At 35.9% G+C, this 22,898-nt stretch overlaps 6 protein-coding genes across 12 annotated transcripts in view; 2 read left to right on the plus strand and 4 right to left on the minus strand.

Annotated features, from left to right (window-relative positions):
• Positions 1-560: 560 nt before the first annotated feature.
• Positions 561-2,670, plus strand: LOC144473694 (serine hydrolase-like protein). Its single transcript, XM_078187807.1, has one exon. It carries the CDS (start codon positions 1,590-1,592, stop codon positions 2,478-2,480), a length of 891 nt encoding a protein of 296 aa, XP_078043933.1. The 5' UTR covers positions 561-1,589; the 3' UTR covers positions 2,481-2,670.
• LOC144473692 (protein arginine N-methyltransferase 9) lies at positions 2,394-7,025 on the minus strand. Of its 5 annotated transcripts, none has more exons than XM_078187803.1 (8): positions 6,917-7,025; positions 5,504-5,733; positions 5,311-5,437; positions 4,786-5,187; positions 3,691-4,695; positions 3,459-3,615; positions 3,097-3,180; positions 2,394-3,018 (listed from the first exon to the last, which is right to left on the minus strand). In XM_078187803.1, exons 2-8 carry the CDS (start codon positions 5,664-5,666, stop codon positions 2,677-2,679), a joined length of 2,280 nt encoding a protein of 759 aa, XP_078043929.1. In that variant the 5' UTR covers positions 5,667-5,733; positions 6,917-7,025; the 3' UTR covers positions 2,394-2,676. The 5 variants fall into 5 exon arrangements, with proteins under 5 accessions (XP_078043929.1, XP_078043928.1, XP_078043930.1 ...); XM_078187802.1 differs by lacking the exon at positions 6,917-7,025 and adding an exon at positions 6,123-6,291; XM_078187804.1 differs by lacking the exon at positions 6,917-7,025 and adding an exon at positions 6,134-6,173.
• Positions 6,980-12,665, minus strand: LOC144473689 (putative ATP-dependent RNA helicase spindle-E). Its single transcript, XM_078187797.1, has 8 exons — positions 12,085-12,665; positions 11,800-12,017; positions 11,434-11,734; positions 10,852-11,309; positions 9,037-10,770; positions 7,809-8,945; positions 7,198-7,532; positions 6,980-7,118 (listed from the first exon to the last, which is right to left on the minus strand). The coding sequence occupies exons 2-8, from the start codon at positions 11,992-11,994 to the stop codon at positions 6,980-6,982; spliced, it is 4,299 nt and encodes a 1,432-aa protein (XP_078043923.1). The 5' UTR covers positions 11,995-12,017; positions 12,085-12,665.
• Positions 12,666-12,806: 141 nt separating this feature from the next.
• Positions 12,807-13,885, minus strand: Cuta (cutA divalent cation tolerance homolog). The gene is made up of 6 exons (XM_078187808.1): positions 13,597-13,885; positions 13,454-13,513; positions 13,299-13,344; positions 13,170-13,219; positions 13,063-13,105; positions 12,807-12,981 (listed from the first exon to the last, which is right to left on the minus strand). Exons 1-6 carry the CDS (start codon positions 13,758-13,760, stop codon positions 12,913-12,915), a joined length of 432 nt encoding a protein of 143 aa, XP_078043934.1. The 5' UTR covers positions 13,761-13,885; the 3' UTR covers positions 12,807-12,912.
• A 536-nt stretch (positions 13,886-14,421) lies between these two features.
• Tango6 (transport and golgi organization 6) lies at positions 14,422-18,372 on the plus strand. 2 transcript variants are annotated; one of them, XM_078187798.1, is made up of 8 exons: positions 14,422-14,539; positions 14,625-14,748; positions 14,866-15,097; positions 15,168-15,680; positions 15,896-17,101; positions 17,180-17,384; positions 17,832-17,983; positions 18,068-18,372. In XM_078187798.1, the coding sequence occupies exons 1-8, from the start codon at positions 14,485-14,487 to the stop codon at positions 18,362-18,364; spliced, it is 2,784 nt and encodes a 927-aa protein (XP_078043924.1). In that variant the 5' UTR covers positions 14,422-14,484; the 3' UTR covers positions 18,365-18,372. The 2 variants fall into 2 exon arrangements, with proteins under 2 accessions (XP_078043924.1, XP_078043925.1); XM_078187799.1 differs by lacking the exons at positions 14,422-14,539; positions 14,625-14,748 and having other exon boundaries at positions 15,046-15,097; positions 15,170-15,680.
• A 259-nt stretch (positions 18,373-18,631) lies between these two features.
• Positions 18,632-22,898, minus strand: part of Rab3gap1 (RAB3 GTPase activating protein subunit 1) — a 38,187-nt gene continuing 33,920 nt past the window's right edge. Inside the window, exons 7-14 of one of the 2 annotated variants that reach the window (XM_078187801.1) lie at positions 21,284-21,341; positions 20,866-20,953; positions 20,570-20,711; positions 20,289-20,469; positions 20,041-20,140; positions 19,625-19,944; positions 19,227-19,430; positions 18,632-19,150 (exon numbers count right to left, since the gene is read on the minus strand). In XM_078187801.1, the coding sequence (XP_078043927.1) occupies positions 18,923-19,150; positions 19,227-19,430; positions 19,625-19,944; positions 20,041-20,140; positions 20,289-20,469; positions 20,570-20,711; positions 20,866-20,953; positions 21,284-21,341 (1,321 nt within the window). In that variant the 3' untranslated portion in view covers positions 18,632-18,922. Of the gene's footprint in view, positions 19,151-19,226; positions 19,431-19,624; positions 19,945-20,040; positions 20,141-20,288; positions 20,470-20,569; positions 20,715-20,865; positions 20,954-21,283; positions 21,342-22,898 lie in introns of both variants that reach the window. The other variant, XM_078187800.1, reaches the window with a different exon arrangement.

The raw sequence follows: 22,898 nt of genomic DNA on the forward strand, positions 1-22,898 counted from the left end.
AGTGGAGGCCTCACTAGAGACAAAACACCTGTTGGAATGCGGGAGGATTGTAAACGGTCCTTCTTTTATATACCGCTAGGTCGCAGCTCGATCCGTTAGCAAGAATAGATGTAAAAGTTTTCTTTGCTCTGATTGGCTGGCGATTCACTGCTGAGACAGAATCCACCGCTGATTCGATGCGCAGTACGATAATGGGGATACGCGGGTCAACATACGAATTTCCATTATTGTATATGTTGTTATGTTCGTTTCCGATTACTGTGATTTCTCACAGCGATTCAAATATAGTTTAGTCCTTTAGACAAGGACTTCTCGGAACCCTCTCTAACCTCTCCCTCTTACTCAGTCCTCGAGCCGAAATCTTCGCGCGCGGCACACCCCTTACAATGTTCGTTTCGACGGGCTTTTTACCCCTGCGCGCTCGACTCACGCGCACCGTCGAACCACCAATCACCTTCGATCTGCAACCGGCCGACAAATCAATGTCCAGCAAATTCATCAGCGCCCAGCTAATTTTCCTATTGGCTAAGAAGGAGTGAAGGAAAAGAAGCTGAAATAAAATGCAGAACTCCTCGGAAAACCTCAGATTAAATTCGACGGTCAAAGAAAGTACATCTTAGAGCTCTATAAATAAAGTACCTTTTACTTAAAGTATTCGAAGTTTGTACATCTCTCTACAACCTTTCACGAGCAGAGCGGTTCAGCGCTCCACGGGCATCCGAACCACACCGAATTCCCTACATCGAACAATTCAGATCGTAAGAACTACTGTATCTAGAATATCATCATCATTGGCTCATCAACCAATAAAAAATATTGTTTACACGATTACAAATATGTTTCCTCGTGTTATCCAAGTTACACGTCATTACATTCCGAAAGAAAACTTAATGACATCCTCGTTATGTTCCTGTCTCTGCCTGTTTCAATAATGTCAGATGTCACCATTTTTTTTCTCGTATTACACATTACTATTCAACGCTATTCAAAATACGCGTAATCGACGCTGCTTGTTGAATAATTTCACGTTTATTATTGTTTACATTACCGTCACGAGGATTTATGATTTTTGAACGTTCACTGCACGTAAATTATTCGTCGCACAATGCATTAAGGATCCGAGAAACTAAATACGTGAATTATGACATAAAATTGTTAATATCGGTGTTTTTAAGAAATTGGTAAATACAAATTGACGATACGCTTTTAAATAATTTATAATATACTTCTCGAATTAATCATTTTTCGTACAATAAAGTTGTCATTTTTTTCAAACAATTTAACATATCATATGTATATATTACAATTTATATATTATAATTTACATGTTATATAAGTATTTATCTTGCAGCAGTTGGGTGGGATACATGACTTGCGATACTTGATTAGCATTGAACCTTGGATTTTTGTATTATATGTATGTATTTACACGTATTGTTACCTTTCCACTTTGATAAGGACATCACAAGGTAACAGAGTTGTTACTCCATTCGTACGATAGTACATAATATTTTTATTCGACTGTGATTCTACGAAAAGGAAGAAATTAATTAGTGGAGTGTTTGTACAGAAGCTTTTTAAATATTATCATGAGTCAGTTGAGAAAGCAATTCACGCAGGTGAAGTTCCCTGTGCCGTGGGGACACGTCGCCGCAAAAGCATATGGTTCTTCGAAAGAGAAGAGAATGCTGGTGGTGCACGGTATTTTAGACAATGCCGGGTCTTTCGACAGATTAATAGAATTACTACCAGAAGATTATGAGTACGTAAGCATAGACTTACCAGGACACGGACTGTCGTCATCATTTCCTTCTGGAGTACCGTTGCAATTCTTCGATTATGTTTATACAATTTTACTAGTTCTGGACGCTTTAAATTGGAAAACATGTATCTATCTAGCGCACAGTTTTGGTGCTCATATAGGATCGTACTTCAGTATATTGTATCCTGGCCGACTTGAAAGAATTATAGGTATTGATGGATATGTGCCAGACGCAGTCGACGATCTTGTTTCTTGTGCTCAAGAGATGTACGATTTAAATGCTTACGGTCGTGTCACGGACAGATTACACACTAAAGATGAAGTAATATATGCTTTACAGTACAAAAGGAAAGAGGCATTGAATACGGAAGCTGCAGAAGCTATGTTTACACGGGCGGTTACAAAAGTTGGAGATTTGTATAAATATAATCGTGATCCCAGATTAAGAATAATGACGCGTCCGTTGTGGAACATAAGGTCGCATATAGAATTCTGGAAGAATTTCACAACACCGAGCATGATCATCGTGGCAAACGGATCGTGTAGAAGAAATATAATGGATAATATTACGAAGCAAATGGAGAGTGTGGTAAAAGATAGGAACCTGTTCGAGGTTGTTTTTGTGAACGGAACGCACGACGTACATAATAATTATCCTGAAAGAGTGGCACCGCACATATATAAATATCTAAAAATCGACACAAAGAGTAAATTATAAATTTTTATTTTTATAAAATAACTTTTTGTACTACATAATAGTCCGTTTAACAGTAAATTTAGTTTAGTCAACAGCGAAAATCGTAGTAAATACCAGTATTTATATACATGTATGGGGATAGCATTTAAAAAAATGTAAAACAAATGTACATTTCAAATGGGTTACAATTATACAAAAATGGAGCATTTCACTAGGATCACTTTACTTTTATACGCACCACGCCCTCAACCTGTTGAACTTTTATGTATACCTCGTTACCTCGCAGGGCACTGCTTTTCAATTCATCTTCCAATAGTATTGCCGTATGATTCATGAAGGAACCGTTTCTCTTCGTATCGTAATTATAGTTCAACGTTAATCTGATTTTGTACCAGCAAATCAATGCGTTCGGCAATGGTCTGTTAGTTGTTGCATTTATTTTTCCAAAGTTTACTATGCGTTCCGTAATTTCGCTGTCTTTCATTTCTATCAATATATTTATATCGGATGCGGGTTCGTGTAAATATAAACTTGAATTTAAATCGAATAATTGATTTATCTGCAATACAGAGAGATAACACATAAATTAAAAAAGAATAAGAGGGCATTTTTTTTATAAAGATAGCCATTGTCTTACCTTAAATTCGTTAATGTGCTGAGCAATTCCATATGACTTTGTATTATCAAAAGTATTTCGTATATTCTGATAACTATTAAATCTCTGCAAAACATAAAGATTTTCATTAAAAATTCAATAAATCGAATTACTTTATATATGCAGAATATCGTATAATTGGTCGTAATCGTGGAAATAAATGAAAAATTGTTTTAAAATAAAATAGAGTAAGTAATAACTGTTACAGCAAAACTGAATTAATTTGCACAGCTAGTTGACGAATATTTCGCGCGTAAATTATTTTAGTTTTGAATGATTACCTTCCCATATAACACCAATTATATGATACACTAGTACATATATAAATATTCCTTAAGAAGTACCTTTTTAGAATTTCTTTTATTAAATACTAACGTTGATCCTCCTTGTAAATTTTCATCTTTAACATAAACCATATTCGGAAAATCTTCAGAAAATACAAGTTGACCTACAAGGAATATTTGTTCAGGTAATAAAATACCATTTGGTTTAAGCATACATCTGTAAAGTGCGTTATAAAACATTTTTAAAAACACTTCAAACAAGGCAAACAGAAAATATTTAAATCTGATATACCTAAAGAATTCGTGACTGTGTTCTTGATCACGATCTTTCAGTTCTCCGTTAATGTCGAAATCGTGGACAAATATATTATCTAATGAAACTTTAATAGTATTGTATTTCGCTATAATGCAGATTTTCTCCTTAAAACCATTTTGTTTTGCAATTTCTTCTATGAGGAGACGGAGCACTTTGTTCTCGGTTTTATAATATAAAATTTGACTGTATTTATTTTCCTTTAGTAACATTAGTCCGTAAACTGGGAAAGGAGACGTATCCAAAATACTATTGATCTCTTTATTAGTTAATGACTTGCTAACTTCGGTGAGCAACTTCATATATTCGAAGTCATTTAAAAATGTTATAACTTCTTTCGGTAAATGATATAAAAATTTCTTCTCGTTGTAACTGGTGTCCGCCGCATTATTTCCGGCGTAAGAACATTTTAATTTTCCTTTCAATATTTCTCCGTGTATTGTTAATACATCTCCTTGCTTAAATAGCGTAGGTACTTTTGGGAAAACAGCAGTTTGCCAGCAGGTTTTTCTATCCGACGTGTCAATTGTTATTTCTTCGTCGAGGTGCAACTTAAACCAACTTACCAAACCGTCTACAATACCGTCGTATTCACATTTTACATTTATCTTACTTTTCACTCCGTCCACATTGTATTTCCGTAAATTCGTTATATCGTTAAAATTTACAGTGAATAGAACTTTTGGTTCTGTAATATAATTAACTTTCACATTTTTCAAATGTTCCGTATCATAGTATTCGTCGTCTAATAATATAGATATATTATCAAAATTTAAAGGACAGGAATTCTTTACTTGTTCAAAATCTACGGACGACCTGTTTCTCAAATATTCACATTCCACCGCTGCTACGTAAATTGTAGCGCTCATCGGTATTATTATGCCGTTTCTATTCAAGATATTCGTGTGAACACTTAATAAGGATGGTATTACACGTTCTCCGAATAAACCAGCGTCAAATGTTTCTGTTACTATTAATTTCACTCTGTAAAAAAATATATGTTTCTTTAACGGGATAAAAACTTTATTATATTTACATTGCAACCGACTATTATAAACCAAAAAAAAAACTGACCTCTCCGTAATATCGTCGGGTATTGTAAGATCTGTGGATAATTTGGGCAATAAAATTATACCTCTAGGATTGTTACTTTCGAATACTTTCTCAGCAATTTTTATCATCGCCACTGAACATTCGCATGCGTAAACCTTTTTAGCGCCGGCACTTTGTGCGTACAAACTTAACAACCCTGTTCCAGTCCCTATATCTAATACTGTGTCGTATCCTTGAGAAATCTTCTTTCGTATTGCACGTTCGAACGCATTGTTCCTTTGTTTGTCGTTCAACATTGGAAAGTGCCACCTATCTACAGCCATGCTAAATGCATTTTGTAAATTTCTTTCTGCTGGCAGAAAATTTGGATTGGCTTGCAGAGCTCTTTTTAAATATCTTATTGCCCTTATTGGATCATTATTCCTTTAACAATATAGTTTTAATCCTCATTATATGGAATTTTAGCGGTCATGATATCTGTCACGTTAAAAAATCAATTTTAAATCAACTAGTTGTACATTTACCAAAGCCACCAGTGCAAATTACCTTAAAAGATGAGCCGCAAAATTATTTAACATACGTGGGTTATTCGGATAAATATCTAAAGAACGTGTATAACATAAAACAACGTCTGTGAATCTATGATCGCTGGCGAGCTGCATTCCCCATTGACCTGAAAAGTAAATATTTATAACTTTTTGTATTAGGACAGTATACAAAGTGTATACTATAAACATACAAAGTACGTTAACGAAAGCATCTTCGATCTCCAATCTCTTCGCTGGACTCAATTCTGCTACAACCGTGTAATATGCATACGCCTTTCCTACATTTCCAGTTCTGTCATGATCGCATGCCTTTTTCAATGATTCTGCTATTATGTTGTTTACTTCCTTTTGCATTTTTAATGTAACGTGAGAATTTCTTTAATCTCTGCTTATCATAAAAATGCATACCACTTAATTTTCTCTAGAATAACATATAACGTTCTGTTAATATAAGCGTATTACAATAATATTGTACGTATGAACTCAATCCATTGTCAACAAACAAATTAAGTTTCTCAGTACTTTAAAGTTAAAAATGCGAAACAATTTCTAACAATATACGAACAATTATGGTTATGATAAATATATATTTTAAATTACATATCGTATAAACATATTTATTAAGCTGTTTCAAATTGCTATATAAAATTTATTGTTGACAAAGAAAGCTGTCTTTCTGGATAGATGCATCTATTCCAACAACTTTTGGAATTCTCTTTATCGCGTGTGAACTACATCGGAAAGTGAAGATAATTTTATAAAATATAAATTTATCCGAAATTAGTTTTTAAAATATTTATAGGTAATTACTTTCGACCCACGTTTGTCACGTTAGTATCACAGACAAGTTACAGTTATCGGCCATATTGTTAGGTGGAACTAGTGCTGCTATCTGTTATCAAATTGAAAACTATCCATTTGAATTTGAATTCCGATTTGAATTTCAAATTTTTCATGTATTATAAACAGTAGATATACAAACTGTAATTGCTAATAAAGTACGATATGGATAAAGGGATTGCGAAAAATTACAATAAATTTCCTGCTCAAGGAACGATATAAGATTATTGCACATATGACGTTTATGTAAATGACCAAATTACTCTTTTTTCACGTAATAAAAATTAGAATGAATTTACGGGTATTAAAGTAGCTTCAAAATAAAAGAAAATTGCAAAAATCCACAAAGAACGTATATAATATAAAGGTATGATAAAAAATTATACGATATAGAATGATTGATATACATATATAAATGTTTCTTTCTTTGTAGATTTTTTTTACATAATTTAATTTTATAATTAATTTTAATAATTAATTTTATTTACATAAGGTATAAAAACATATGAAAATTTGAAAAAATAAAGCAAAAATCATAAAAATACCAATATGTTACGTTTTCATATTGAGTGCACTGTTACCTGTACTATAATACAGAATGTCCCATTTAAAGCCGCGTTTATATAAATACAATTGTCAAAAGTTAATACTGAAATTATTTATTTACGTGCTAAAGTTGGAATAGAGAGAAAATATATTTGTAGATAATAATAAATTAAACATAATTTCTGACTTCGGAGCTTTTGTCAGCTACCTGAACTAACCCAATATAATTTATAATACCGTCTTCGTTAATAAAAAATACTCCTTCATTTAATTGTAATTAATTAAAAGTGAATGCCTAGTCTTTTCTGTTCGTTTTTGTGACTTGTAGAAAACAAGTGACTGCGAAGACCATAAATATCGTTCAGTACCACGTTACACACTTTACACGGTATGTTAGTGTTTCCAGGTTTCCTTGGATCTCTGTCACATTAAAAAAAAATAACATATGTTAATGATTCATGCATTAGCCAAGATATATTTTCATTCGTTTATCACTTACTCCTTCATCAATTCTTGTAACTTCTTCGTATGTTCTATAATTTCTAGCAACCGATCAGTCTCTTCCAATTCCAAAGCATTGTGCAATTTAAATATATTATTGGCAACCAGAGACACTCTGTTAGGACGTAGATATAAGGGATCGTCGTACAGATTCCACTTATCGAAGTTATTGATCGTCTCAAGCGTTTGAGGTTTTCTTTCCTTTTCGAACAGTTTCAGGAACGTTTCTTTTATTTTGGTCTGGCATGTTATGGTATCCTCCATGCTATTACCTTCTCTAAAGTTGGAATTGATGTTCATGCCAATATTCATCCAATGTCGCAATTTATTTATCTGGTAAACGAACCAAATATGCAGAGTGAGAGAATGAGCAAGTAAAGTGTAATATAACTAAATTAAATGATCTAATAGATCATTCATTTCAAGTTATTTCAAAGAAATTCTCGTAAACTGTTTGTTGTATGGGAAAGGATTACCTGGAATTTTTACCAGGTAATTAATGTCATGCGTATGACAAACAATTTACCAGTTAAGTGAAACCGATATGAGAATAAAAGTTTCCTAGTCTTGTTGTACGGACAAAATGAATCATATTAAGCGATTGCTCACGTCTTGCAGGTCGTTTATGTCGATCTCAGCATCAAACTGAAGCTCTAAATCGTGCTCCGGGAACAGATTTCTCTTGGTATTGGGATCAAATCCTAGTCCGCACAACGCGCCTATGTAATAAGTTCCATACGTATTGCGTCGAAGTTCTACGGACGGCGCAAATATCAGCCCGAGTAATGCAGTCAGGCCAGGAAGTCGTGGCATCAACGTTGTATTGTGCAGCGTTAGAGTGTTATTATAAGCGCTTTGAGATATGCATCCAGCTACAAGAAGACGCTGAGACGAATTCTCCGGGTCATTGTCCAACAGAACGGCATTCACGGAGTTCATCATTACTTTTATCCTATTGTCTTTGTTGGCTATAGTGAGATGTCTCAAATCGACCTCCAACGGTGAAAATGGCCCCCGTAAATTGACTGATCCGCAACACTCGATAACGGTCGGTGGATACGGATACACGTTTTCAGCGCAATCCTGATTATATTGTAACTGTTCGTAACGCTGACACTGTTCGTCAGTTAATTCTGCCTGTTTCATTCGTAACCCATGATTAAACCGTGAGAAATAGCCCTCTTCTTTCTCCTTTGCGAATCCTTCGCCGATCAGCGACTGATTGATATCGATCTCCTTCCCGTCGCTCTCCTCCAAGATCACCCCCAACGCCATGATACCGTTCACGATGGAATAAATGTCGCCGTATAGCAAACCTGGTTTGTGCACCAATGCTCTAAAAAAGTTGCTGGCAGCGCCCGACCAATTATTGTCCATATCATCTGCTGTAGACGGCTGCAATTTCGCTAAAACACATTGAATGGCTAACGCAGGAAATTCGGCCAGTTCAATGTTATCAACGCGTTTCAAATCAGACAGACAACACTCGCCCGAACAACCATAATCCAAATAGTAAAGTTGCACCAGGATTTCGGGCGAAGTTATGCTGCCCATCACTATCGCTCGAAAATGCGATATAGAATGTTTCATTTTGTACGGAGCAATCACGACTGTGCCAGTCTCCGGAACCGAGTCGAAGCTATTTAAATAATTCAAATTTTTGTCTATAACGTAACTTATTCTATCGACTTGCTCTTTAACTCTTGAATCGCGTACTTGTATCCAAAATTTTCCGGGACTGTCCACCTGAAAATTGAAGCTGTTGTTAGCTAAGATGTTTTATTTGACCAGTTGAAAACGAAATTTTAACAGCAACTTTTTTTTTATACATACGTACTTGACACATTACAATTGGAATACGAGATGATCGTATACTCGGTAATCGCGGCCACAAACAGGTTTTTATATTTCTGGCAAAATGAAAGTACTGCGTTCCTTTTAAGCACTCTTTCTCTGCCCTTTTGATAGCAAAATCCTCGTTCAAAATCGGTATCTGCAGCGACACATTTGACTGTCTCATTTTGATCGCTTTGTAGACACTGCGTGAAATTTTCTTTGTAGTATTATTATCACCATTGTTATCTTTATTATTGGGCAACTGATCCTCTACAAATTGTACGTAAACTCTGGACGAACCATCAAAAGATACTATGACTTTGATTCTTTTCGATGCCACGTGTTTCTCGAATATGTCTTGAATCCTTTTAGCGTAGAGATATCCGGGCTGCCTCATCGGCCACCCTTGCATGTACACCGTTTTACAAGGGTCCAAGCCATTCAACAATTTGAGTCCGTCGTTCTGGTTCTGCTGCCCGTCCGGTACATGCTTAACGAAATAGTTAGGATAGTACGCCCCAGCGATCACGATCTTTAAAACAATCGGCAATTCTGTACCTTTCCAAGTCACTTTATTGATGCCCTCGCTCTCCACTATTCCCATCTTTCGCAATCTCTCCTTCAATTCTGTGACCAGAGCCTTAATCTCTCGCAATACTCTGATCTGTACAAAGTTTTGCGACGCCCATCTCTTTTCCGCGGCATTGCTGTTTATTGTGCCATTCGCTTTGTTCAAGATCCATACTTTGTACACATTCATGAATGCTATACAGTCGCTGCTAGAATCGGCTGCCCAGGTAAGACGAGTATTGTAGGCTGACATCTTCTGTTGGAAAGGACTGTCGAACACATCTTTTACAGCTAGACAGGCCGCGATGATGGTCGTTTCATATAAGACGCTGTAAACGTGTCCTAGCATTATTAATTTTGTTATACGTGTGTCTAGCGGGAGACGGGCCATGACTTGACCAAGGTCCGTGAGTTTCCCATCGAAAGGTTGAAATTCGTTTGGCTTGTCGATCAAACCGCCAACCTCTTTCAATATCAATATAGTTCTCTCTAAATTGGCGAGGTCTGGAGGATCAAGGGTAAGCGCTAAAACAGCTTTCGGTTCCCCCATGTCTAACAGCTTTGCTTTCAATACAGTGTTTCCTAGAGGTGCTCGCAATATTTCTGGAGGCGCTTCTTTCGGAAGAACAGCCTCGTAAAATGTTTGCGGTACTAATCTGTACACTCGTCCATGCATCACACGGCCTGTACGACCTGCTCTTTGATCGCAATTCTGTTTGCTTGCCCATGTGAGCTCCAAGCATTGGAAGTTCGTCTTTGGATTGACAATAAGCTGCTTTGTCAAACAGAAATCGATCACATGTTTTACATCTGGTACCGTGATACTACTCTCGGCAATATTCGTGGACAGAATAATGCGACGGTAACCGTGGGGCGGCTTTTGAAAAATTCGTTGCTGTTCTTCGTTTGTGATCGACGAATGCAGTACCATCGTGTCCCATTTAGCCAGCTTTCGTTTCGGCAACAACAAGTTATACATTTCTTCGATCTCGTGAATTCCCGGTAAAAACACGAGAATCACGTGCCTCTCGTAAACGTTCGTCTCTGGACAATATACCACGTCGTCAGCTTTCATGTCTATGTCGTCCAGTATCGTAATAATGTTCACGCAAAATTCCATCATCTTCTTCGACACAACTGGCTCTGTTGCAGAAATTTCAGGCAACTGCAGAAAATACAATGGATTAAGTGAGCTAACTGTATCGACTGATTCTAATACACTTTAAAAGGATGTCACATTATTTACCGGACCCAATGCACCCAACTGGCATAGGTAAAATATAGAGATATTAAAGTAAGTTTTCTGTGCAATTTCGATAATAGGAGCTGGTACAAGCTGATCTCTCACTGGCGAGGAGAAATATTTAGCAAATTTAATCGTTTGGAACGTTGCAGACATTAATATCACTTTGACCAATCGTGAATTTGTACGCAATAACTTGCGCACAACAAACAGAAGAAGATCCATGTCTTCGGCCCTTTCATGAACTTCGTCGAGTATAATGTGCGTAAAATTCAGCATGTTTTTGGCATTTATCAACTTATGTAAGAGCACACCGGTTGTACAATATGTTAAACGAGTGTCCTTGCATGTCTGATTTAGTAGACCGACTTGATATCCAACAAGGCTGCCTAAAGGCCAATTTCTTTCCTCGCTAACACGTTTCGCGATACTTATGGCAGCAATGCGTCTGGGCTGTGTAACTGTATACGGTAAATATTGTTATTAAAATTTTATGATCTGATTTTAAATATTTTTCAAATCTTTGTAATAAACGTAAGATATTGTAAACGAACGTTATAAATTTTAACAATAAAACAAAATTACCTATGATGTTGCAATGTAAATTTTTCTTACAGCAGGAATCTAAAATAAATTGTGGAACTTGAGTAGTCTTGCCACAACCAGTCGGTCCTTGAATTACTACTACAGAATTTGTTTCGATCATAGAAATGATTTGATCCCTTTTAAAAAGAATCGATAGATTCTTCTTTGGGTTATAGGTAAAAGCGAATGTTTTGTATACATTCAACGAATCTTCATCATTATATAAATTCTGTGTAGCTTCTGTCCCAACTGATACATCATCGAATTTTGATTGACCATTCGTGTTATGATAGCTCGCTGACTAGAAACGAAAATAAATTAAACCAAAGAAAGACTATTTTGGAAAATATGATTTCCTTAACGCACCTCCAACAGCTCTTTTTCCTCTTTCTCAATATATTCATTTGCATAATTTGTTCCACTTTTCGAACTCCGCGTTGTTACGTTCAATTCAGCATCCAATAAGGACATGTCCTTTGGCAATTGTTTCTGACTAGACGGTCCCGCCAACACATGTCTAGCAAACAATCCTTTTCCATTAAATAAATCCAACGCATCCATTTTGTCCTAATATTGTAAAATCGCTTGTAAAATTAACATGCTTTCGTTATTTCACTTTAGTTTTGTACTTTTACCTAAACTCTGGATTACCTTATTGCTTACAGCCGCCGACAGCTAATTAACAACAAGGCATTACCCATTCACAGCTGCAGCCTTCGCATGTTTACGTTCCCACTTTTGTTGTGATTGGATATAGTTCGTCTCACTTGGTCTCATTGATCGTTGACTTCTATCATTCAACAACAGACTGTAAATACAGTCGGTCACTTAACCCTGTAAATACGGTCACAAAGTGACACTTGAGTGGCCGAAGGCACTCGGAAATGGTAAAAAGTGATTTTTCATTAGAAATCTGAATTATGATTGGGCATAATTCTTTTATCAATTAATTAAATGTTCTATCGTACCAAAATAAAATTGTCGTCTATAATTATGTTATTTTCTTTTTCTAATAAAATAACGAACGATAGAACTTGGATTACAGCAAACGTTTTATCTACCTTTTTAGTTTGCATCTATCTGATTGTTCAAATTTCATTTTTTAATTATACATATAGCGACATACAGTGTTTGTTTCGATCGAATTTTGTAGAGCGACGCCTTAACCTTTATTTTAAAAGAAACTAGTTGCCAAGATTTGCCAACGTAAAAGTACTGTTTATAATATAAAAATAATATTTATGTCCATACTACATAGAATACTTTTCTTGGCTCCAACTATGCAGTATATGTTTTATATTGATTTTATAATAATCTAAGAGTGAACGAGAGTAGAGGGGGGGATATTATCAAATGAAAGACGAGTCAGGATGGATGGTTCAATAATTTAATTAATTTTTTAATATAGGTATAACACAACTGTTTTTTTACCACAGAGAAGACAAAAGAAGTGTGTTGGTATATACTATATTTTATTAATTAAGCGGTATCATTTTTATTTTTTATATTACTGACCCATTGAAGATAATCTTCATTTCCATTTTGTATCTGCAAAATATTGAATAACATGATAAATTCAAATGAAAGTTATAAATTGTAAAGATCATATTCTATTGAATTATTACTTACCGGTAAAGAAATTATCTCACAGACTTCGTACGGATGACGAGCCCTGTATAAAAGAATTATAAGCGATAATAACTGATTAATTTTGAAATAAAAGATTTTGAACATACTTAACGTATTTGGATAAAGTGTCCACAAGATCGGTTCTTGTTTTTATCATCTGTAATGAAAATTATAGCATATGTAAACATGTGTATATTAATTCTACCACACACCATAATGATTTTCTACATCCGTACCATTAGTAATTCGGTGTCTTCATTTATTTCACCCTTCCATTCGTATCTAAAAATGATTGGCGATCATTTATGCTATACCACTCAAAGTTATTGTCTTACAATATAAATATTATTAATATAAATGTATAATCTACACACGTATGTATAATGCTTACATAGATGTGATTTGGGGTATAATATTAACACATGCGGCTAATTTATTTTGCACCAGATCACTGTAAAATAAACACAAAATTAAACAACATATATAACATGAAACATTCCGATTTTATCGTTCGTCGATTTTTTGAAAGCTTACTGTGACAATGTTTTAGCAAGTTCTTGCGTTGGAACGGTAACGTAAACCACAGACGTTAAACCGGCATAAGTAGTCATGTTTCTCTGAGCATACACACTAATGATTTTAGTCAAACCAAAAAGCATGAAGAATACAAAAATTGATTTGCACAGGATGAATGACATTTATCTATAGTGTATGTAGTATTATGTAGATTTTGGATAAGAACTTTCGACGATGTACACTTATTGTAGATTATGTTTCTGGTATGTACAATGTATGTAAATACGTTTCAGTGCGTATATACGTATGTGTGTGTAACATAATCTCATGTATATGCCTCCAGGGTCGCGGCACGATCCATTAGCGAGGATTTAAATGGAAATTTTCTTTGCTCCAATTGGTTGGCAATTTATCGATGATAAGTGCTGCCCTCGCAAACAAAAAAAGAGAGAGAAAACAGCGAGTAAGCAAGAGAGCATGAGATCAGAACAACTACATGCAAAGCAAGTCACATTGGCGAACAATGTAACTTGTCTCACATTTTCCCGCCTTCATTTGGTTGGCGCGATATCTGAAGCGCGCGGCGCGGAATTCGATTTTTAAAGAAGTTTCAAATAATATTCGTTACCTCAAATCAGTTATAGAACGATCGAGAAGTTTCCTCCGATCTATAATTGAGTGGAAATCGAAAATTATTATCAATTGTCCGACTTGATCAAATAGAGAATTCGATGTTCCGTTCTATTAATTTTCGTCGTGTCTCGTTCTCTTTCTAAAGTACTTGCGCGAACCTGAACACGCAGTAAAATGGTGGGGATACGCGAGCGAGCTTAGAGAGTACGAAAAGTACGTAGGGAGTAGGGAGAAATTGCTGTAAAATATTTCCTAGAGTTCAAATAAACAAGCATGGATTATCATGAAATATTAAATTGTCTGATAACCGTGGACAAAACAAGCAATGGTATAAATACATTTTTATATATAAAATAAATTATATATTTGTATCATCTTTGAAATGACTTTATAAATGCTTCTTTTACAAACAGAGATTGATAACTTCGACGAGAGATTGAAGCAAACTTTGCAAAAAGTACAGTCAAATTTGAAAAATGATGATGAACGATTTATGACAGAAAATAATGAGAATGAAAATGAATCTCAAGATATCAGGTAATATATAATAATTACTCATATTTGATCCTTCGAAGCTGGAATTATCTTTTGTTCTTTGAAAATACTTTGAGTATTGGGAAATAGATATTTTATTTGACATTTTTATGATTCTAGATATCAGTATATACAAGCAATTGTGTCTGTATTACAAAATTTGAAAATATCTATAAGCCAGAGCGATGGGTCCTGCTTAAGCGTTCAGCAGTTTCATGATTTAAAAGTTGCTGTAGAGCTGATAACCGCGATGGGAATCATACCTGGTCTTTTACCAGGTGTTGGGATCGATATGGCTAAATTATGTCCTAGAGCTTCGCAGATATCCATGCAGAATGTCACAGTGATACAAGTATAAAAATGCTATGAAAAAAGTCTTACATTCATAAATGTAGTAAAGTGATCATACTCCTTTATTTCAGAGGTACAGGATACAAAGTTTCACGGTTCTTTCTCTCATGGACTTATATGATGAAATTATATTTCGTCCAGCAATAATAGCTCAAATAGGCCCATTACTCGCAGCACTTTTACAGTTAGGATATGCTCCTTTGGTAAAACCTAACAATACACGTGAAAATAATGGAACATTTGAAATGACAACGGATCTGTATGAGAAACTAAAAAAAGATAAAGAAAGATTTGTTTCTTTACTGCATCAGTTATTAAGTCTCTGTCCCATGTCAACGAGTATGAAAGACTTAATGGTAATTCTTGGTATTAAAGGAGCACCAAAATGGCTTCAAAGAGAAACTCGTAAACATCTAGTTCAACAAATTACGCAGCCTAATGGAGTTGTTTCGCTCGTAGCTGCTATATGCGAGGATACGTTAGACGTTGGCGAAGATTGGAATAAATTGGATACTGTTTCCAGATTAATAGCTACCTCGCACGGACAAAATCCTAATGAATACTACGAAGCTATATGCCCACAAGTACAGTTTACAAGCTTTTTATAGGAATATACAGGCTGTCACATTTTAGCTTTCCAGAAGGGGAAATATCTTGAAAAGTATGAATGATGTGAAGGAGAACAGATTATGCCATCACTTATTTGAATTTTGAATCTACTAGTTAATTATGGGACACCCTGTATAACAATTGTGGAAATACTACCTGAACTCAATAAAAATTTGCTCAATTGTTTCAGATTCTAGAAATCTTAACGAACAAGCAACTAAATCATTCATCAACAATAGCAAACTGTTGTATTACAGCGCTTTACGACTATAATCCCGACGTGTGCATTAAAAGCATTATGGATCAAATATTTGATCCATTGATTATACATTTTAAGATAGAACAAAATATAAATGTAAGCGAGAAAAAAGTAGAGGAATGTATAGAGAATTTGACGAAATGTTTTCTAATAACAGAAGCAAAATTTAAACATTTACCTTGTAAAGTTTTAGCAAAAATAGTTATTCCACTATTTTGCATATATAATAATATCAGGTTGAGCGCTTGTATATTAAAATCTAAGATCAAACAGCTTCTATTAAGATTTTTTCACGAAGAGCCACAAAAAGATCAGCTTTTTGCCGAGATTCTTGGGCATAAATTAATTCAACATTTTGGACATCATATAGCATCGAGGTTTGGACCAACTGGTGGAATTGAAATTGTCGGAATGGATGAGATTTTAAATTATGAACAATATGCAGACAGTTTGCTGGATTTAACGTCAACTAGCAAAGAATTATCGATCGCGCTATTTTTGTATTTATTACAGTTTTTACCAAATTTAACGAAATTAAAAAATAAAGAAGGCAGTGACGAGTTATTAGAAACAGAAAATGATACGTTAGACAAACTTCAAAACCAGTTAGTATCTGTCAAATTATTATCAAGTTTATCTAACATGCCCGCCGTGCAAGAAGCACAAATAGAAAATCCAGAGCCAATGTTCTCTTTTATAAAATCATTATTTAATGACTATATCAAGGAAAGACAAATGTTGCCAGCAAAAGATGATTGCGAGATTCTGTATGTCAGCTTGATGTTAATAAAAATAATTTTGAGCGAACGAAAAAAAGCTCTAAATTTACCGGCATTTAATGAATTTAAATTGTTTTTGGAAGAACGTCGTACTGTTTCAAACATGCCGACGCAATTGCTGGTGTTGATGAAAGAACTCATTGAACTCATTGAAAATCAAGGTCAACCAAAAAGGAAAAATTATCAAGATCTATCGGTCGAATGTAGGTCGACTAAAAAATTCGACGATGCAGTAAAAGATCTCACTGATCCTTTACTCCCTGTACGAGCGCATGGTCTTATAGTTCTTACTAAACTGATAGAGACTAAAGACCCTTGTGCTATAGCCAGGCAGATAGTAGTTCTTCAAATATTTAAAGTTCGTAAATGTAATTGATTTATATAATTCCAAATTTTAACTATACAAGTCCTACATTGTACATCTTTTCTATTTCAGGAAAATTTGAAACATGAAGACTCGTTTATATATCTAGCTGCCATTAATGGGCTGTGTGCTCTGGCTACTTCGTATCCGCAAGTAGTTATAGAAACATTAGTCCACGAGTACATTGACATGCCGCAGCGGACATCAACAAATGAGATCACTGTGGAAACGAGAACCAAGCTAGGAGAAATACTTGTTAAAGTAACACGAGGACTAGGTTCGTATTCAATAATTGATTCGATTCATACATAATCTTATTAAATATGAATGCCATGAATACAGTCATTAACAACACGATTAACCGCGATTAAATGTTGGTAAACTGGATGTAAATCTTCTATTTAACATGAATCTTAGTTCTACTTTTTATTCAATTAACTTCGTGGGTCGCAGTAGCAAAAAAATTGAACTTTTATTACAATTAAATGTTTATTTTAGTAATTAATCAACAAGAAACATTTGATATGTAATAAACTTCTGGCACAATTGGTTTTGCTTAATAACGTCTGCGATTTAAGGTTTCTATTGCTTTTTACAATATTGATTAAAATAACATAAACCAACGAAGTATTACACGAAATTAAATTATTAGAATCCAAAGGGTTCGATAAGCATACACGTATAACTTATATGTTATTCTCAATGAATTCCTGTATTTCGATAGGTGAAATGGCAACGGAATATAAAAATATTTTAATAAATGGATTTTTGTGTGTGGTGCGAGATTCTGATTCCTTGGTGCGCGCATCTAGTCTTTCCTGTTTAGGCGAATTATGCAAAGTATTGGGTTTTCGACTAGGAAATATTATTACCGAGGTACGCTACTATTTTTCAGATACCAACTTGTTTGAAATTAAGCAGAATTGAATTTATACATGCGTTTTATACATGCGATTTCAGGTGATTTACTGTATAAGCTGCATAATAAAAACAGACAAAGCTCCCGAATGTCGACGAGCCGCAGTTATGGTTACTACGTTGTTACTTCGCGGTCTTGGAAAAGATACGTTAACGGATCTTGGAAAGGACTTGGTCGATTTGTATCGCGGTCTAAAACACCTGCGAGACAACGACGAAGATCCAGTTTTGCGTTTACACGCGCAGCTGTCTTTGGAAGAATTGGATCAGATTGTTCAAGATTACTTGTTCTCGCCGCCAAAGTTAGAGAAAAGGATATTTCTATTAGGCGGTACGTAACTGTTGATCCAGTTATCTTAAACTATTGTTACTTAGTATTTATACCCCTTTATTTCCTATAAAGAATATTTATATCTAATACTTCGTTCGTTACTATACAATTTGTGATATTAAAAAATAAAAAGTAAGTAAGAAAAAAACCAGATTTTTATTATACAAATTCTCACCAGAATCCTTATTAATTTTGTTTTAGAATTATAGACATAAATAAACTATGGCCACGTAAATAAAACACTTACCGATTAACCGTAAAGAAAACAAATAAATTACGAAAACTATTTCCGTATAAAATTTTGTTACTATCATTAATCAATAATTAATAAAAACATAGTTTATTCTTCGTTCGATTAGAAATTGACAAGTTATGAAAAAACTACGTTGAACATGTCAATGTTTTTACACTTCTATACACCAGTATGTATTTCTACACCTTTTTCATGTAGAAATATATTTTATTGACAAAATTAAAAAAAGCTGAAGAATAAGAAATTGATTGAAATAGACAGGGATAACGCATCGATAATTACGTATCGTGTTAAATGAAAATTAGAATGTAGACTATAAAAATATCGTGTCTTCGGAAAAGAAGCCCGCCAACCGAATGTAATCTCGTTTTAGGCACGCGTACATTCTTTGGGGTAGCGGTGTCGAGGTTGGCGACGGTCTGGGCGTTATAGTTCGTAAAATGAACTCTATACAGGAGGCTTCGGGAAATGTTTTCAGTTTATCATCCGTGGGTTCATCTATTTCCATATTGCTGTTAACGGAAGTCATTACCATAGCAGCCTGGAATATGCGAGTCATCGTTAGCGAACAACATATATTTTTTAGCAAATTTGAACTAGACCGAAAATTCTGTCACCTTTTGTGCTTCCCTGAACATGGTGCTTATTCGTGAGCCAATGTCTCCTCTAGAGCCATCCGGCACGTCAACTTCCTTTCCGCGCATCAACTGGATGAGAAACGATGTAAATTCTTTGGACTCGTCATTTCCCCCTAACTTCCGTTGCAGGGAATTAACTTGGGCAACTAATGTTTCCACACCTTCTATGTCTCGAATGATTTCCTGTTATATTAAAATAATTTTCAATTACGTACGTCGTGTTACTATACATGTGTAGAATGTTTAAATAGTTCTCTTAGTATTTCTTGTTTTTTAATGATTACTTAGAATGTGTACGTGTGTTTCTTATAGCTTTCTCGATTATTAATTATCAAAATAGTATCTAATACAATATCTAAACCACTTTTACAGTTCACCTCGTATATGTGCAGCTTCTGGTGGATAGGCTTCGTGGCGTATTGCAGTTTGTTGAGTATGCTTTGCGTCACTTCCGACAAATTCGGCAGAGCGTCTTGCTTCTGTTGACTGAGCGTATAGAGCGCGGCGTGAGTTAACGCTGGCAAGAGAAGCTGGGCGACTTCGCCCAGTCGTTTCGAGCTCAGGAAGTATAACGCTTTTTCCGCCTCTCTGGTGTCGTCGAACAATCTTTTCTGCCGATGCGCGGGGACAGGTTGCGCCGAACTCCATGTCGACGACCAAGGATTATCGGGTATCAACATTCTTGGAGACAAATGTCCTGCATCGAAAAGAATATACTTATACTTAGTATTTTATAAAACAGTTAGAGCAATCGGTTGTGTATTTTCGAATGCAAAGACAATTGAAAAAGGACCTGTAGCTTGACCCCAACTGTTAGTCCCGCCATCTTCGATCCAGTCCCTAGGAGAATACCAACGAATGAAGTCCTCCAACACTGCTCCAGGATTTGCTGCCTGCGTTCGAACAGTCAAAGTTGATTCGTTAACAATTGTTCCTATGGTTAACATGGAAATTTGGCGTTTGTCATCGTTTGTTGTAAAATGAAATTTTACAGCGCGCGCATAGAGTTACCAAGGACTAAACATACAAAGTTAGAAGGACCTTAAATGATTCCATGTCGGACAGAAGCGAAGCGCTCATCAGCCTCGCTCGCATCTCCGACGCGTATTTATCTGTACCGAGTTGCATCATTACTTGGGCGTCCTCCTCGACCTGATCCTCCGTTTTCGGAACAGGATCCTGCGTGATCGGCAAATAAAGATAATCTCCGGTTTGGATCAGCCTGAAACAGAAAAAAACGAAGAAATCTTAGCGTCAGCAGTTTTTACGAAAAATATAACGAAAGAGAGAGAGAGAGAGAGAGATGACACTATAGAGTTTACTTGAGCGTAGGATGTTTCGCCGATCTCCCCGCCGGTTTATTCCACAACAGATACTTCGCTTTCAGTTGCGTCCTTGTCGCCGGATCGTCCTCGTTTGTTGGTTCCTCGCTGGTGCACTCGAAAAACTCCTCTTCTTCCGACTCTGCTAAAACCAAAGGAAAATGAGCATCATGTCGTATAGATTGTAGATATGTAATCGATCGAACGATGAATCGATATCCACGATCAATAGAGCCAGACCGATGGAAATCTATATTATATTATACAGTAACGATATAATGAATTTGATGTAATACCTGTCTCGAAATCATCGGTGTCCAGGCTGTGAAATTTATGCGCCGATTCCTCTCTACTCTTTTTCCTCTCGATGCAACAGTTCATCATCTGCGAGGACAATAAACGATTAGTGTAAATTAATATTATAGTTATATAATTAATATTATATAGAATTGAATTTCTCGAGAAATTCAAGAATTAAAAAAAAATAGATATCTTGGAATTATTGGCTCAGCCGTCTCGCGTCATAGGTACTCGCCTCCCATTGGTCAATATTTTTCATTAATAACTCGTTAATGGGATCTCGGAGAAAAGTTTTGTAAAGGAAAAAATTGCTTAAAATGATCTCAGGTATCCCATAGTTCGAATTGTTAGTCATTTTGGGACACCCCCATTGTATATACAAGTATATGTATAGAAAGTGGTATGATGTTATACCTGCAGCTTTTGATGCAGTATGCAACTTCTGACGGTGTCTGGAAATCCTGGGCCAACTCTGTAACAGAAGAAAGGCGACCAAATAATTATAAATGTTTAATGGAAAGATAGGTTTTAGGATTTCTAATATTGGTTATAGATACTAAATGTATAATCTTCTAATATTAGTTATTTATACCAAATATATAACTTTCTAATATTAGTTATATATACTAAATATATATGCTCATATATTATTAATATATATCAAAGTAGTATATATAACATTCTTTTTAAACTTCGAATTATCTTCACAACTATCACCAATAATTTGACAATAAAACACAAGTACTTTCAATTTACCATGACCACTAACAAGAGCGCTGCTAAAATACTTTCACGTGACAACAAATATTACAAGCCGAGTGACAGAACTTTTTACGCAGACCGGGTTGCGGTTTCTAAGACCGCATCATCACCGTGATTACAAGTTAATCAGGTAGAATTGAATGGTCTCTAATCCCTTCCAATGTCAACACATTCTTTTCATCAAACCGACAAGATAGTACGCAAGACGAACTGCTTTTTCTACAATTATTATTATAACTTGCACTATAACCTGACATAACCTGCACTATACACATTTATTCATTTATATCATTTAATTACTGAAATAGTATGGCTATTATAATAATTTCATTCTTTGCTCATCGATCAAGTTTTAAATTTCGAGACGCTATACATCTTTCTGATATAAATTATTTTAAAACGAAGCTATTTCCAACGTTTCAATCAAATCGGCCGCGATCGGTTCACTAATGTTTCGCCAATATTTTTAAAAAATCGAGAAAATTAGGTGCAGAACGTGCTGTCCTATTGTCACGAAGTATAGTTCGTCCATTCGGCCTCTGTTTCTCGTCCCAAAATTATCTCTCGCGGATCGGTCGAAGAATCGTGGCACTGGTCCGCCGATCCGCGGTCGAAGAAACGATCGGGGCGCAGCTTGTGCTTCGCCGGCTTGCACCGGCAAGACCAAAACAGAGACGAGTCGGGCTTGGACAGAACGAGACAAGCCGTGGGGGGACGGCACAGGTATGGGGACGGGACGGGACGGGTTGAACGGGGCCGGGGTATTCTAGAGGGGGTCGAACGCCAGCGAATTCTTGCAGTCTAGTCCGAGTCCGTGATGTCGATGCCATCGAGACCAAGTTAACGGTTTCGCTGGCAGTACCGAAGGCGCCGTCGACTTCGCGGCCGAAATCACCGCGACAGAGAACACGTCGCTCCCTGGAGAACTTTTCGTAGTGTTCGACGCGACCGGGCCACCGCGACCCCGGGCCCCGGGCCGTGCTCTTCGCCGCTTTCGGTTTTTTCGTCGGTAGGCAACAACAGGTGGGCAAAACGCGGCCGAGAGAACTCCACCGCGCCGGCATTCCATTCGGTACACACGCCGAAACGGACCTAAAACTTGATCGTGCTTTTAATCGGCTGTCTCTTTTTCTTTCTCTCTCGTGCTTTTACACCGTGCCGTGGTATACCTCTGTTACCAGCTGACAGCGAGGTCTCATTGTCGGAACGCGGCATGGCTACGAACTGGCTCTGAATAACAAATACCTTCGCAAAAATATGAGTAAGT

Source organism: Augochlora pura, chromosome 7, assembly GCF_028453695.1.
Source record: "Augochlora pura isolate Apur16 chromosome 7, APUR_v2.2.1, whole genome shotgun sequence".
In the NCBI taxonomy this organism is placed as follows: Eukaryota; Metazoa; Arthropoda; class Insecta; order Hymenoptera; family Halictidae; genus Augochlora; species Augochlora pura.